Genomic DNA, 16896 nt, shown 5'->3' with positions numbered 1-16896 from the left:
ATACCGAAGAGCAGTATGAATTTTGAAATTAATAAATTAAAAATATATATTATATTATTATTTATATTTTTAAAAAATAATAAAATAATTAATTAATATTAAAAATAATTAAATATAAAAAATGAGAAGGTATATATATTTAATTTAGAAAATAAAATATTTATAAAAAAATAATTAAATTTAAAAGATGGAAAAGTATATATAATACATATTAAATTTGAGAGATGAAAAAAAATTAATTATATAAAAAAATTGAAAAATTAATTATATATAAAAAAAATAATTGGACCGAGCGTTGGCTAGTTCAACGGGTAATTTTTTAAATTAATAAATTAAAAATATATATTATTTTATTATTTATATTTTTAAAAAATTATAAAATAATTAATTAATATTAAAAAATAATTAAATATAAAAGATGAGAGAATATATGTATTTAATTTAAAAAATATAACGTTTAAAAAAATTAATTAAATTTAAAAGATGAAAAGTATATATAATACATACTAAGTTTGGGAGATGAAAAAATTTAATTATATAAATAAATGAAAAATTAATTATATATAAATAAAATTAAATATATATACCTTCTCATTTTTATATTTAATTATTTTTAATATTAATTAATTATTTTATTATTTTTTAAAAATATAAATAATAATATAATATGTATTTTTAATTTCAAAATTCATACTTCTCTTCGGTACTATGCCGAAGAGTGCCTCCTATACACGTACAGCCCACTTTAATCACTTTTCGGCATCTATGAGGCCGAAACGTGTCCACGCTGTAGCCACGGGAACAGAGTAATCTGCTCCCGTGGCACTATTCACCTTTTCGGCACCTATGGTGCCAAACAAGGTTTCTTCGGATCCTGCATGATTTTAATAATATTTTTTCATTTTTACAAATCTAGCAGCCAGATAGCCACCGTGGTTGATGGTCCTTATCTATATATATATTTCAGAAAATTAATTTATTTAATCTAAATATTGAAAAATTATGCAAATATTAACAATCAAAATTGAATCATGACAATAAGCTGTGTAACGGTAGATTACTGCTTGTGCATATGCATGTAGTGGCTAGACGTGGTGCTCGTTGTTATTGCTTGGTCGGACTTGTGAAAGCTATTGATTGTATTGCAGGCAAGACGACGCACGCATTTTCAAAAGCTAATGGGAAATGGTCAAATGGCCTCTCAAATTTCCACTGCTACTCTTTCTTTTAATCCTTTTGCTTTCCCACAAGGGCTATGCATTCGGTTATCCGCAAATCTAACCACACCGAGTTTCGAATTAATCAATTGATTTCTTGCCTTACATCTTGGCCTACATAACTATTAAAAATAAATACTTAATTTAATTAGTTCAGTAACTTACCAACTTTTTTAAAGGTTTAAAGCATGATTTTTTTCTTAAAATAAATTTAATTGATATAATATGAGTTAAAACTCGCGATTCGAAATAAGAATATGGATCAGGGGAACGATTCGATCCCTTAGAAAGTGTTATTTAATTAATTAGGCATTTAATTTTATTATTGTCCGTGGTACCATCAACATTGGAATCCTTTAATAAAGCCAAGCCTTTAATTATTTGTTTAAAGCCCACAAGACCAAGAAAAGGGAGGGAAAAAGAAAAACGAAATGATTTATGTTTTTTTTTTAAAAAAAAAGAAAATTATTGGTGTTGGTTATCTCTACCATATCAACGAGAAATTGTAATGGCCCATCCATATTCCTCATGTCGGAGTTCACAAAGCTTCCATTCACAATTTTCCTTTTTAGAAAAAAAAAAGTTTAATCAATTAATTGCAATGCTATTATAATCAATTAACTTAAATAAAGCTAAAAGATTATTGGTCACTTCAACGATAATAAGAAGAAACAATAAATTATCAAAAAATAATATCGTATACAAATTTTATTCCTTTAAATAAAAAATAAGTACATTTTCCATTTAATTGCGAGTTTCACTTCTAATAGTGGTAATTATGTAATTCAATGAACAGATGTTGGGCATAATCGTATTTTCGCAGGACACTTGCTGCTCCTTATATAGGCATCAACCTCACACGCCAATCCCAAAGGGGCAACTCGCTCAGGTCATACTCGAGAAAAAAACAAAAGCACGGTGAAAATGGAAACGCAATTGCAAACACAACGGCCTCTTCTACTCTCTCTACTCTTTGCCACCTTACTCCTCCACCTCCAGTCATTCGCGGCGGTAGCTTCTCACGGCCCCGCCTCGCAATCTAACAGCACGGATTACATCCGTTCAAGCTGCGTCGCGACACTGTATCCTGAAATCTGCTTCACTTCCCTTTCCCGTTATGCCAGTGCTGTCCAGCAAAATCCGGCCCGTCTAGCTCGAGTCGCCATAGGCGTAAGCCTTTCGAGAGCCAGACGCATGACCGCCTACGTCTCTAACCTCTCCCGCCAAGCTGACTACGGCTCCGACCATCGCGCAGCCGCAGCTCTACACGACTGCTTCTCCAACTTTGGAGATGCTGTAGACGAGATCCGAGGCTCGCTTAAGCAGATGCGACAGCTCGGAGCAGCAGGATCTTCGGCAGAGGCATTTAGGTTCCAAATGAGCAACGTGCAAACGTGGATGAGCGCTGCTTTGACGGACGAAGAAACTTGTACGGACGGGTTCGAGGATGTTCCGGAAGGGCCGGTGAAATCTGAAGTGTGTGAGCGCGCGGCAGACGTGAAAAAGTTTACAAGTAATGCGCTAGCTCTGGTGAATAGTTACGCTGCGAAAGGAATAGCTTGAGTAATTAAGCTTGATAAGTGTGATTTTGATTTCCATTGGTAGTTAAAGATCAGTCGTATCGTGTGAGTGTAATACATGTTAGGAAGTAAAAAGAGATGTTTGGTATTGAGTTTTAGTTAGTCCGTGTGATGTATATCTAGTCGATTTTGCAGTTGCTGTTTGGTGTGGTAGTTCCTTCTTTTCCTCACTGAAAGAAGAAAGAAAATGGAGGGAATTAAGCTTTCTTTTCTTTTTCCCTCGAGTTGTAACAGAGTTTAATGAGATGGTTAGACTCAGAGTAACTTGATGTGTAGAAATTCAGAGTTAACTTTCACAATCTCCTTTTTTATTTATTTATTTATTTTGAAATTAATTTATGTTAATTGTTTCTATATGAAAATATTAATTGATAAAATACTATATTATGTTTGGAATAAAGCTTTTGAGGTAAGTAAAAAAAAAAAAAAAAAAACCATTTTGTTCCGAGAATTATTAGTCTGCATATTGCGAACATTCAAAAAAGTCAATGGCTAGCATATGGTAACCACTGAGAATAAGAATGTGATGTTTTTTAACTGAATAAGAATATTGTGATTAATTATGACAGAAAGAAGCCAACTGAAAAGTCAAAGAAACTTTTAATTCTTAATTACATATGTATTTTTAGTTAAAAACTTGAAATTAACACTAAAATAGCTTAATTAAAATCAAAACTAAATTTAAAAGAAACTAAAATAAAATTTGAAATTAAAATTTAAATCTCTGCACGTTCTTAAAAAAGAAACGTAGAAGGTTTAGTTCCACTTAATTTCAATTTTTAGGTAAAATCAAAAGCGAAGATTCCTATCTAGTAGGACAATTATTGTCTGGTATTATGAATAATATAATGGATAAATTTATTATTTTTTTGGGCTAGCTAGCTATAAATAGATCATAGATAATAACATGTAGGTTCGCATAGGCATTTTATTCCATGATGATGGTCCTTCAATTACCTTTACTTTGAAAGAAACTTTTTATGTTATGGTAAAATCAATAACATCATTACATATAATTAATTACATGGATAATTACTATTTAATCTTTTAAAATTATCATTATTAATAAATTAGAATCTTCATTAAAAATTAAATTAAATTAATTATGCACTTTTTTTCTGTCAATAATAAGTCTCTTCCGTGCAAATTTAGCCATTAATGATGGAAGAAAATTGAAGCCGAAGGGGAGAGAAATTTTTACATAAGCATATGTCTTTCAGAAATTAAGGAAGATAATTCCCTTTTTTTTTTATGAACGAGTAGTGCTTCAAAGAATAATAAGGGTAATTTTATATTTTCACGTGCTAAATTTATAAAATATGGAAGGAATTTTTTATTAGCAAAATTAAATTATATAATTAATGTATTTCTTAAAGCAACGAAATTGAATAGTAAACAATAACACACTAAGAACTAAAATAGTAATTTCCCCCAAATGTTATATGAAAATGTTTTGATATTTTTTTAGATTTGGAAATTTATAAAAAATCGAATTAGGTTTACCAAACGATTAGTGACATATCAAAACAAAGCTATGATTCTCCAACATATCAATTTCGATAGAACATTTTTAAAAAAGCCATAACCTAACCAATAATCAAAAGAGGTCGCATGCATAGACTATCAACGTGTTATCCTTCAATACTTAAAGCGTTTGAGTGGTTGAGAATTGGGTTCAAAATTTTCGACCATTAGATTGGACTTTTTTATAAACATAAATTCCACATCAAATTTTTAAAAAGTTGGGATTAGCTTTTGCTGCTTCAATTGTTGACTGAATCAAACATACAAGTTAACAGTTGAAAAAAAAGGAAAAAGAAAAATACTTATACGTGAGTTTTACTTCTTTATTTTTTTATTTATATGGGAGTAGTTTTTCCTTTTACATTTTTTCAAAAATTTTCAAATTTTTAATTTAATTGATTTTTTTTTCAATTTTCATATATGAAAATATGTTAAGTGAAATATTCATTTTAAAGAAACAAATAATTTATTTTAAAAATAAAATTCAAGAAAAAAGATAATGTGATCACTAGATGAGAATTGAATTCTTTATTGGTTTTACATATAATTTATTTTAAACGATGCAATTATTTTTCAAAATTCATAGCTATAGACAAAGTGTTTTCTCTTATAAATTAGTTTTAGAAAAAAATATTTTTCTAAATTCAATAATATGGATTAAAGACATTGATAATAATAAGATCCAAAAAATAAATAAATAAATAAAACTCATGTTTTTATGCTTCCATTACATAAATTAGGCAAGAATTGCCATTTTGCTTAAAGTAAATGGTCCACATTGACAAAGAAGCATCTCTCATGGAGATCGCAGCAAGCGAATACCTAGAAATTTTTACAAGGACGTATTGTCCTCTACCTATTATAATCTAATCAAAACAAACAAACAAACAAATCATAAAGTGTTTGGCTGGCGAATATATTGAAAGAAACAAGAGAAGTTGATTCATATAAAGAAAAGGGTATGCATGTGAACATGAAGAGCAATCACACTTCACAGCCACACGTGGTTAAATAGATGGTGTTGGGTTCAACAATTTTTTCGGCTTCAAGTTTTGGATTTATGCAGAGGATCTCCATCAGAGAAATGAGAAGCAGCCCGTGAATGAAAAGACTTGGAAGAGTTGAGTGACTGTGAGGACAAAATAGAAAGGACACATGTCACTCTGCATGGCTGGCTGAAAACTTGATGCCCTAATAATATATTACCTGGTTTCTTAGGGTTCACGAGATGCAATCTTAATTATTCTATATTGCTTCTAATTGGGTCCCCAAGCAGTAACTCCCAGACAAACATTTCCTACCGTTGCGGCTTTTGCCGTTGGAATAGACTCGTTGCCCTTGGAACACACTCGTTATAGTGTCGACAGATTTATATAAAGAGGATTGGAAAATGATAGCTGTCTCTAATATTAACGCATTAATTCTTGGCCTGTCTATATTGCTAGTTTTATGATTAAGCTGGCACTTGAGATGGGAAAATTATAGTATGAATTTTTATATATGTTTGATAACTATTTACATTAAACCCACGTTACGCCTTCATAATTAGCTGTAAAATAGGCCTCAGACAAAACAGAAATTGGCTGTAAAATAGTTAGATCAGTATTATTTCATGATATATTTTTGTCGGCCCAAGGATCAATTCAATATTCAAAAAACTAAATCCAAAACCGATTTAACTCGAGAATCCAAGTTTACCAAAGATTTCGGCTCCCAAGGAGCTGAAACTCTCGGTTTCGGGCTCCAAGGCTGAAACGTAAGGGTTTTGGCCCCAATGGACTTGAAAACTTGAAAGTTTCAGCCTCTTGGCCAAAACTCAAATATATAGGCTCAATAATCTCTAACCACGTGATTTGAGCAATGTCAAATACAAGTAGAGTCCTACGACAACTAAGACTACAAAACCAACATGGATAAAACGTCCTTAAAGAACCAAAACTCTATAATATAGGATTAAAATGTATTTCAAAATGTAATCCTAGTCCGGCACCTAGATATGTTAGATTATTTTCATCAGATTATCCTCACAATTTTTGTTCTGAGATTTTCAGATTATGTACTGACTTAATTATTAGAGAAATTGCACTCAATCAATAACCTGATATTTTCTTATTTGGCATATTCATATCCCGTATCATACCCACGAATGAAAACAAGACAACATCAATTTTGATTCAAAAATTTTAAAATTCATGATGAGTGTTGGGAATACAAGACTACAATATAGTATGTGAATGTTAATTCATGGCTAAGATCTTATCAGTAGAGATCGCTCTAATGTTGCTCAAAAGGACAAGGCATTTGAAGTTTTCATGCACCCGCATCTCTTACTAGCACCACCAGACATGGCCATATAGTGCAAGCCAATATAATGGAGGAGTCTGCAAATAATCAAAGCACCAAAACACGATAAGATGAAAAATAAGACTTAATTCGTCTTTTGGTGATGAAATTTAGGCAAGAGTATAGCTGTTGGAAACTCCAGGTAATAAAATAATCAGATAAATGTGTTGATCTCATAATGGCACCCAAACCATTATAAACTACATGCATATATTAATTCACAAATTCAAAAAATGTCACAAAACAAAATCAGCTTTCAAATGGACCATACATATTTGTTTTTAATCTCAACAAACTTTTAAATGGTCAACTTTCTTTTGATCCTCCAAATTGGAAAATTATAATTTTGTTATCTAAATTTGCAGTCTTTGAAACAAATAGCACAGTTTTAAGTTATGTAGCCATTCTTAAGAACTTTATGAGTGAGGGTAGTGGCAATATACATTTTCTCATAACTCTTGGAAGGCTACCAAAATGATGAGGAGCATCCGAAGTCCTATTCAGTTTAGGATTTGATTTTAATTTATTTTCCTTCTCCATTAGAGACTCTTGTCTATTAAGTATTTATTAATTGGGATTAGTTTCTGAAGTTAGAATGTTATTTATCCTACCTAAAGCACAAACAAGGTTGCTGGTAAACATTATGTCTTTTTTTTTATTCAGAAGTTTATTTGTTCCGATCACAACCAACCCTGTTTTAGCCCCATTATCAGGATTTAATAGGCTTAAACTCTTCTGCATTTCTCGTCGTGCATGCGAGGCCTAGCCTTGAAAAATCCTGCATTTCTACAAGTATTCTTTGCTAGAAAACTACAGTTGGCAGTGACGAAGGTCGAGGCAAAGGAAATCAACCCCAACCAACAAGTAAAGTGGCTGAGATACGGAGAATGATTTGGGACTTAAATGGAGAATCTAGGTGACTCCCTCTAGATTCAAGAAGATCTTGAGGTTGAGGATGAAGTCAAGGACGTGAACCCTTTCATGAAACTGGACCTGCAAATCGAGCAGCAAGAAGCTGATTGGAAGAGTAGTTATTACATGCCCTTGATTTGAATGGTGGAGTCATCAAGCTGAAGCAGATTTTCATGGAAAGTAACATGCAAAGTATTATTTTGACTGAAAAGCCAGTTTGGATATACTTCAATTGGAAGCCCACAGCAGAAAATTGAATGGTACTATTTGTAAACTTAAATTGAAGGTCCTGCACTTCAGTGGTGGAAGAGAGTTGAAGAGCAATGTCCACGACAAAGCAAGCTTGAAATACACTTAGGACCATAAGGAGTACACTGCAGAGTACAATAACCTGTCAATTTGAATTGGATTATCCTAGATTAACCAATAAATCAGTTCTCGTTATCTTGCTGCTTTGAAGATTCTATTAGAGATGAGTAATTTTCTGTACAACGTAGAGGATGCTCACCAGACATCTATGCAGATTATCTCCAAGAGGCTTACTTGTCGGAGCTGAGTTTTTCACCAACTCCAGGAGATTTGTACAGGAGCATAGAAAGTACTAACCAATCCTATAATATATGCAGTTTCTTTTCTTTCTTTAATTAGATTTCTTGTCCACTGGTGTCTTTGTTAATGAGATTATTTTCAATCTTTGAATAAGACTTATCCTACTTGGTATAATTAAGGTAGTTGCCAATAGAGCCAGCAATATTTGATTCAAATCAAAAAAACTGATGAAACTGAATTAATTTTAAAATTTAATTCAGTTTTTTATAAAAATTCAATTCAAACTTTTTTTCATTTTAATTTAGTTTTTAATTTCAAAAGTTTTGGTTATTTCAATTTGATTTAATTTGATCAGAAAAAATTAAAAAAATCGAAATGAACCAATTAGTGATAATAATATATTATTTTGATAATATAAAAAAGTTAGATCATAATAAAAATTGAAATATTTCAATTAAATTTTAAAATACTAAAAATAATATATAAAAAATAAAAAAAACCTATTAAAAAGTCCAACCTATTAAATCAAACCGAATCGAATCGAATCAGATCGATTTGATTTGATTTCTGCATAAAATTGATTCAATTCAATTTCACAAATAATAAAATTTCAATTTATTCGATTCGATTTTATACCGAACCGACCGAAGATAGACCGTATTGCAACATCAACAGTTGTATTTTTTTAAAAAAAAAAAAATTTAATTTTCAATTGAGAATGTCATCAATAGCTTTTATATAAAGCTTAATTACCATTTCATTACTCCAATATCAAAAAGTTAAGTGAATGAAACTTTAGACTATAGGCCTCTAATTTGCCACCAAGAGTTTATTAACGAGTGAACAAACTGAATTTACTAAACTAATTTACTCGTAATCCCCCAGGCCCCAGCTTTAACACAAAAATGCATAAGCTCCCTGTATCAGCAGACTAATGAGAACAAGTTTGACGAAATATAGGGTGCTTATGCATTTATATTAGTATGCTAATATAGGGAGCTCATGCATTTGTTTTACGTCAAACTTGGGAAATTTTACCTTAAAAGTTTGACAAACATATCACTTGCCAACTACATTTTATCTTCACAAGATCTGGATATAGGATCAATCAATAGAAAATTGTTTTGAAAAAAAACCCAAAATGATAAAAGTTCATTACCTTGAAATCACATAATTTTAGCTCAGCATGTTGAGAAACATGCTGCCACTTAACAAGGCTAACCTGCAAATGCATGACGACAAATGCAGTGGATGCCCTGAATGCCAGGTGCAAAGTGCATAGAATGATAAAGGCATGAAAGCATTCTGGTTTGTGGAATAAATCATGTTCATTTTGGAGCACAGGATAATCGTCCCCTTCAATCATCTGTTTCTTTGCCTTAGATTATGATTTTCTGCAACACATGGATTTCTTTGAAAATATATGTTAAAACATGATAAATTTGTTGGGTAGCCAATACATTACACAGAATACACATGCATATTAAATCACTATACTGAATTCCATATTGATAATACATTCAAGTGTATGCATGTAACATGGATGCAAACACATATACATATATTCATATATGCACTGATGTAGGCAAGAATCTAAGCAGTACACTGATTAATGAAGCTCTATAATTCAACACTTAAAAATGGATAATTCAAACATTGACTTCAACAAGAAGCAAAATTAATATTCTCATTACTGGAAGTAAGGCAGTTAAGATTGATTAAACAATCATTCCCAAGTTTTCATTTTGTACGTTGAGTCGTATAATTTACATGCATGAGTCTGTACCTAGCACTTGAGTGGAGAATTTCTCTTTTGGGCAGTGATGTTAGGACCTAGAATTGTATCTGGAGAAGAAAATGAATCAACAGCCTCTTTGGCCATTATGAGCTCAAACACCCAATGAGGAAAAAATCTCAGGTTGTGACCTCACATAGTGGAGAATGGAGAAAGTTGCCAAAGATTGGGGATGCAAGTAGAAAGTTCGGCAATTGTTTCAACAGAAAATATTTCAAGAAACATTTTTTCCTAGTATCAAAAGACCCACAAATTTTAGATAATAAAATGTCGACTCTGACTCTCCCACTCCAGTCATTGCTTTTCTTTTTGTTATTTCAAACATAGCTGCTTCAACTTCAGCCACTTGAATTTTTTATTTTCCTTTTTGTTTCTCATCAAATAAATGACATCTTCTCCAGGAAACCCTAGCTATTTTGAGCATGATAGCAGGGAATCTCATTGCTATTACTCAAACAAGCATGAAATATGCTTGCATATTCATCCATAGGTCAAATTAGATATATAATTATTAAAATAATTGTTGGAGACAAAACATATGAATGAAGATAGTGAACCAAATTCAAAACATGCACTAATTATAAAATAAATTACAAAATTTCTAATTATATCAAAACCTATGGAAAGTTGAGATCAATAATGGATAAAATCATTTTATATGAGAAGATTATCTACCATGCAAGGCATGAACTATGGATTAACAAAATCCTGATGAGGTTAAAGAAAAACTACTCGGAGTGAAAATTTAAAGCCATTCCAGTTGTCAAAATGAAAGATAAAATCTAACATATTTGATTTTTAGCATACTACAGAGACACTAAATTATTATTATGCCATAGGAAAATAATGAGACAAGGAACTATTATTCAAAGTTCATGATGAACATGCCAATAGTGACTCTGAATGTAATTGTACAGCACAGATATTTTGGATTTGCACCAAGGCCTCATTTCATACAGGTTATGTCCATGAAAAATATTGTAGTAGCTATATGCTTCAAAAGAAATAAAGAGAAGAGAAGTACATATACAATGGAATGCTCCAATGATAAAAACCTTTACTGCCAACTAGCATAGAAATAGAAAACAACTAAAGATGCATCTTGTCCCATGCATCACAGGAGATGGAATGTAATTTTTGCAAGAACTATAAAAAAAAACTCGTCCATAAAGGAAAACAGAAACTTACAAAAGCAATGCATTGTCTGCAAAAAGAAATTACCAGCACTAAACCTCCATTAGACCTTGCACAACCAGAGAGAACAAACCACAGAACAGCAATATTACTTGCAGCAGATATTAAGTAGTATAACCCTCCAAGGTGAATAGAGAATGCAAACTCTCTGAATATCTGCAACCGCAAGGGCATATAACATTCTCATTCTAATTTGATTTCTAAATATGTTTTTACAATGAATGAATGAGATTTACATTGATGAATAAAAATATGTAATCAGGATTGAAGCAAAACAAAATTGAAGGCCGTAGTGCTGCTTCAGGGTCCTTCAGTATAACATTGATCCTATTGGGACAACAAAGGTAAGAACGGCAGTGAGCAATTTAGCACTAAGAAAACCATCGTGTTCACAAAATATACAATTGAAACAGTTGATCCTTTTATGTAATTTGAAATCTAAATAATTACAACTCATTTTCATGCTATTTACCAACAAAACAAGAGCAACTGTTTGCCAAGTTTGAGTTCAATGAATCATTTAGGCTATCTTAATGTTTCATATGAATGCAAAAATTATAGCCACCAGTCTCATAGTTTTGTATTGTTGATGATAAAATCCAAGTATTCACTACTGTTCAGTGGTATTCGATCTATAAACGCACAACAATAATCTACCAGCATCTCACCTATAAAGATAAACTGCTGCAAGCACAAATGCAGAGCCTCATTCAATCCATACATAGAGTAGGAGGTAGCAGCTCAGAAAGTAAGTTCTTAGCAGAGAATTAAAATTGATCGCACAGAAACTAATAGCATATAGAAGTACAGAAAATTGAAAGTGAGGTGAATATTTTCAACCTATCCGGGGTCGGATCTTTAAGTGTTTAGAGTGATGGGAGGCAATTGAAGGCATTGCGTGTGATTTGCGTTTTGATTTTTCATCTTTAATTTTTCTGGTTTTCACCTTTTATTTGTGTCTCTTTTCAATTTCTCAGTATCCAAACAAGACAAACACACTATATTTACCATAGACATTCTTGAGCTAGAGCAGAGAATCGGACCTTCTGAACGCAACTGAGCGACACCGTTCACCGCATTCCTCTTCCTCAATTCTCGAAACAGCTACTGCATGCTCGTCTGTAATCTCCATTGGAAAACACCCCTATAAGGGGAACGTCAACGGTGTCGTGGTGTAGTTGGTTATCACGTCAGTCTAACACACTGAAGGTCTCCGGTTCGAGTCCGGGCGACGCCATATTTTTATATTTGTTGGACTTTATATTCCACAGCCCATTAAGGTCCGTTTCTTTTGTAGGCTACCTCATGCTTTTTGAAGGGCCATTAAGTTTTGAAGAAAGCAAAATATTTACAGTTTTTTATTTTTGTAATTGATATAGGTGTAGACAGATATAACCTTACACGTGTAGAAGAAATGATCTGGCAGAAAGAGCCACAGCAAAGCTATCGGCCATAGCTTTTTCCACACCTAAAACTAAATAAAAATCTAATCATAGTGAATTGCCTAATCTAAACTATAATGACTCACGAGTTATTTCCTTTCGGCAATTTTGAAAGCTCTGTTTTCTAATTTTATGTATGCATCTATGGCTGAATTTTTCACTAATTATTTTTTTTTTCAAAGTTTCATCTACTCCCAATAAATGCACTATCTATTACATGTGATTTTCAGACTTTTCAACATGCAGATTCATCACCATGCAAAATAGAAAAATTAATTTGTTAATTCCAAATGGAAATCAATTAAAAGTAGAAGAAAATATGCTATTTTAACTCTTGTGATTTTGCTAGCTTTTTGGGAAGTAATATTAAGGGAAAGATAATTATTTCAGTAATTAATGATTTGAAGGATGGATAAAGTAGAGCCAAGTGTATGATTCTAATCACTGCATGGTCTTCCCATTGTTTAATTCTGAATTTAATCAAATCCCATGAAAATGCCAGTGCCTTGGTGACGTTCAAAAACAACCATCTCCTCTTCTTTCTTTACATTTAGTCTCACTCAACAATCTAGAGGATTCTTCTTCCAGCTCCAAAAAAGTAAAACAGAAGTTCAACTTGGCAATATCATTAAATATACTCTTTCTGTTTTTTTTTTTTTAATTTATCTGTTAAAATTTTTACATATGAATAAATTAAATTGTAATAAGAATAGAGTAAAAACTATATTGTCATTCAATTAAAATATCTATATAAATATAATGAGTCTAATTAATATTTAGAAATACTCTTTATTGAAGGGTAAATCAAAAAATAAAGTACTTAATGAAATATTACAATCATAAAACATAGCTTATTTGAAAAACAAAAAACCATTAAAAGAACATATAGAAAAAAAATAGTAGGAAATATTTTTTAATTTCAATAAGATTTTAAATTTAAATCAGCCTCTTCTTTGAAAAAAAAAAAAAAGAAAAAGAAGAAGATTAGAAAATAACTGAAGTGTCTTGTGCTTACACCAACGGCTTTGTGTGCCATGAGTATATCAAGGCAACCTGTGGCCTATATATACAACCCTTGTCTAGCCACTCTTTGATCATTATACAAATCTCATTCTCTATCTGTCTGCTTTTCTTTTAATTTCTCCATATGGATAAAGCTTTTCTAGCCATTTTTAATGCTTGTGTCCTTTTTTATTCGTTATGGTTCGTTCATGGTCTGCCTTCGTGTAGCGAGACACCTTTCGTTCAAGTATGCAACGATTTCATTGGCCAGAGTCTTCCTTTACAAACCCAACATCAAACTCCCTTCGTGTTTCGTGATCACTCCCTTCTGGTGACTATGAACCATGCCAACCAAGCTCACCAAATGATCTCAGCTATGAACTTGAGTTCATTTGATCACAAAGCCAAGTTGGCGTGGGCTGATTGTTTGGAGCTATATGAGGATACTATAGACCATCTTGCTCGTTCAATGAACTCTAAAAATCCATTAGACTCTCAAACATGGCTAAGTGCAGCAATCGCTAACCAACAAACTTGCCAAAATGGGTTTCTTGATTTTAATATGTCCTCTCATTTAGAGTCTTTGCCTTATATGATTATGAGTAACTTGTCAAAGTTGCTTAGCAATTCACTTGCCATAAATAAGGCTATGGCATATAACACCAAACAAGTTGGCGGCCGGAGATTGCTTACCGGTGGATTCCCTTCGTGGGTTTCCTCTAGCGACAGGAGACTTCTCCAGTTATCCAGGGGTGCACCTGCAGCTCATATTATAGTAGCTCAAGATGGGTCTGGTAATTACAAGACCATATCAGAGGCTGTTGCTGCATCGGTTAAGCGAAGAAGTGGAACTAAGAGATTTGTAATATACGTGAAAAAAGGTGTTTATAAAGAGAATGTGGAGATTAAGAAATCAATGAAGAATTTAATGTTTATTGGAGATGGGATTGGTGCTACCATTGTTACAGGCAACAAGAATGCTCAAGAAGGCTCCACAACTTTTCGTTCTGCGACTTTTGGTATTGTTTAAATTTCTTTTCTTTCTTTAGTTCTCATTTATAAACTTAACTAATAATTCTTTTCTTGTGATCTTCCAGCCGTCTCCGGCAAGGGCTTTATAGCAAGGGACATGACATTCGAGAACACAGCCGGACCACAAAAACATCAAGCAGTGGCCCTCCGTTCCAGCTCCGATTTCTCAGTCTTCTACAGTTGCAGCTTCAAGGGTTATCAAGACACCCTATATGTACACTCTCAACGACAATTCTACCGAAACTGCGACATATATGGAACCATAGACTTCATTTTTGGTGACGCCATTGTGGTTCTACAGAACTGTAACATATTCGTTAGAAAACCAATGAGCAGCCAACAGAACACTGTCACAGCCCAGGCAAGAAAAGACCCTAATGAGAACACAGGAATAGTCATCCATAACTCACGTGTGATGGCAGCTTCTGATCTGAGACCAGTACAGGGAACGTTCAAAACTTTTCTGGGACGGCCATGGAAGAAATATTCAAGAACTTTGTTCATGAAGAGTAATCTAGACGGGCTTATTGATCCTGCAGGTTGGTTAGCTTGGAACGGGAACTTTGGTTTGAGTACTGTTTATTATGGTGAGTATATGAATACTGGGAGTGGAGCAAGTACCAGAGGAAGAGTCAAGTGGGCTGGATATCATGTAATAACAAAGGCAATGGAAGCTGCAAAGTTCACCGTGGGGAACTTTTTGGCAGGAGATTCTTGGATTTCAGCCGCCGGAGTGCCATTTGATTCAGGTTTATAAGCGAGTCTTGAAGGAAGAAAAAAAAAGGTAGAGGCTAAGATAAGTGTGACTCGATAGTGACCTCAAGTGGGTGAAATAAATTGTTAAGTTTGTGATAGTTCTTCACGTAGATTTGTATAAAGCTACCATGAAAGTACGTAAAATTATTGATCATATATATATATAGATATATACTTAATTAGTCATTAATTAAAATGTCTAAACTTAGTTATGTCTGCGTGTACATCCAAAAAGCAAAGAATAAAGATATATAGAGACTATGGTTAAGGCTTTTCGATTTTAAAAATAGAATATCAACATGAAGTTTTTATCAGTTTGATATTTTTTTAATAAATAAAGTTTGATTTATAATATTCAATCTCATTTTATTTTTCAAATTAATTATTTAAATATTAAATACTTTAATAATAAATTTATAATAATTAATTAAAATTTTCAAAATATATAGAAATATTAGTTTATTAACAATATTTATATATGTACAATAAATTATAAATGAACATTTCAAATTTCTGATTTGATTAATAATCAATTTTTAAAATTATAAGTTATAATAGAACCCATGTATAAAATTTAATTTTTTATTTTTATTGATTTTAACTTGATTAGGTGATTTTTTTCCCCAGCTTTTAGAAAACGCCATTTGTATTATAGGTGGATAGTTTGAACTTTGAACCGAAAACCAGCCTGACAACCACCCCATAATGATAAAAGAAAAGTAAAAAATTTGACAAAGGAAAAAGAAGAGGGAGAATCTATTTCATATATAGTTTTTAAAGAGACTTTTGAAAGTAAAATTGAGTATTAGTTTTCTAACTATTAATTATGTATTTATCCTATCCATAATTAATAGTTAGAAAATTAATTCTACATATTTTTTTAGTCACATTCTTTTTTTTTTTCTTTCTTCATCAACAATTTAAAAATTTTAATATATCATCCATCGAATTTATAAATAATAATAGTTATTTGTATATCTAATATAATAATGGTTTATCCTAATTTGATTCAATAGTTAAGGATATATATAAATTACTTGGAGATTGCGATTCAATAAAAAAATGATAATAATAACAATCTCTCACTTTTCTTTCTCACAATGATGTCCATCATCTTAATGAAAATTAGTCCATGTTCCAAATTTCCCAAAAAAATTGGGATATGTAAAGGGCCCTTCTTGTGATATATCTCCACTCGCCTTTTCGTGTTATGGGTTTATGATTGTGTAGAAAATGGGCATTGCTCTCTCATAAGGAGAAATTAGAGGAATTTGCATTATTGAGGTTTGTCAAAAGAGCTAGGAGGAGATGAAAATAAAATTAGAAAATAGTGAAATTATGAGGATTTTATCACTGTAAATGTATGTAAAAAAGAAGAAGAGAGGGTCAAGAAGGGAGAAACAGGAAGAAAGTGAAAATTTTTCTCTTCACCTAAGGCCTATAAGTAGAATTATAATTCTTAGAAAAAATAAAAAATTTAAACTTTTTTTTTGTAATGTGCATTATCTAAATTAATGAGCAAAGTACCCTGTATATATGCAATTTTAAAT

The 16896-nt window shown here is 31.9% G+C and overlaps 3 protein-coding genes and 1 non-coding gene across 13 annotated transcripts; 3 read left to right on the top strand and 1 right to left on the bottom strand.

The window, feature by feature from the left end:
- The first annotated feature begins 2074 nt into the window (after positions 1-2074).
- Positions 2075-3096, top strand: LOC110602231 (21 kDa protein). Its single transcript, XM_021739692.2, has one exon. The coding sequence runs from the start codon at positions 2142-2144 to the stop codon at positions 2778-2780; it is 639 nt and encodes a 212-aa protein (XP_021595384.1). The 5' UTR covers positions 2075-2141; the 3' UTR covers positions 2781-3096.
- Positions 3097-6436: 3340 nt separating this feature from the next.
- On the bottom strand, positions 6437-12436 carry LOC110602232. 10 transcript variants are annotated; one of them, XR_002485933.2, is made up of 5 exons: positions 12158-12436; positions 11351-11441; positions 11109-11270; positions 9285-9536; positions 6437-6702 (listed from the first exon to the last, which is right to left on the bottom strand). XR_002485933.2 is itself a non-coding variant. In XM_021739694.2 (4 exons), the coding sequence occupies exons 1-4, from the start codon at positions 12244-12246 to the stop codon at positions 9510-9512; spliced, it is 369 nt and encodes a 122-aa protein (XP_021595386.1). In that variant the 5' UTR covers positions 12247-12436; the 3' UTR covers positions 9225-9509. The 10 variants fall into 10 exon arrangements, 5 of the variants coding, with proteins under 5 accessions (XP_021595386.1, XP_021595388.1, XP_043807424.1 ...); XR_006348828.1 differs by lacking the exon at positions 6437-6702 and having other exon boundaries at positions 9225-9536; positions 11783-12436; XR_006348829.1 differs by lacking the exon at positions 6437-6702 and having other exon boundaries at positions 9225-9536; positions 12123-12436.
- TRNAV-AAC lies at positions 12278-12351 on the top strand. The gene has a single exon. It is a non-coding gene; the product is annotated as a tRNA-Val (tRNA).
- Positions 12437-13643: 1207 nt separating the features above from the next.
- Positions 13644-15536, top strand: LOC110602230 (pectinesterase). The gene is made up of 2 exons (XM_021739691.2): positions 13644-14577; positions 14656-15536. The coding sequence occupies exons 1-2, from the start codon at positions 13704-13706 to the stop codon at positions 15345-15347; spliced, it is 1566 nt and encodes a 521-aa protein (XP_021595383.1). The 5' UTR covers positions 13644-13703; the 3' UTR covers positions 15348-15536.
- The last annotated feature ends 1360 nt before the right edge of the window (positions 15537-16896 follow it).

This window comes from Manihot esculenta, chromosome 15 (assembly GCF_001659605.2).
Source record: "Manihot esculenta cultivar AM560-2 chromosome 15, M.esculenta_v8, whole genome shotgun sequence".
Taxonomy (NCBI): Eukaryota; Viridiplantae; Streptophyta; class Magnoliopsida; order Malpighiales; family Euphorbiaceae; genus Manihot; species Manihot esculenta.
The sequence above is the reverse complement of the archived record's forward strand: the minus strand, read 5'-3'. Positions and strand labels throughout refer to the sequence as shown.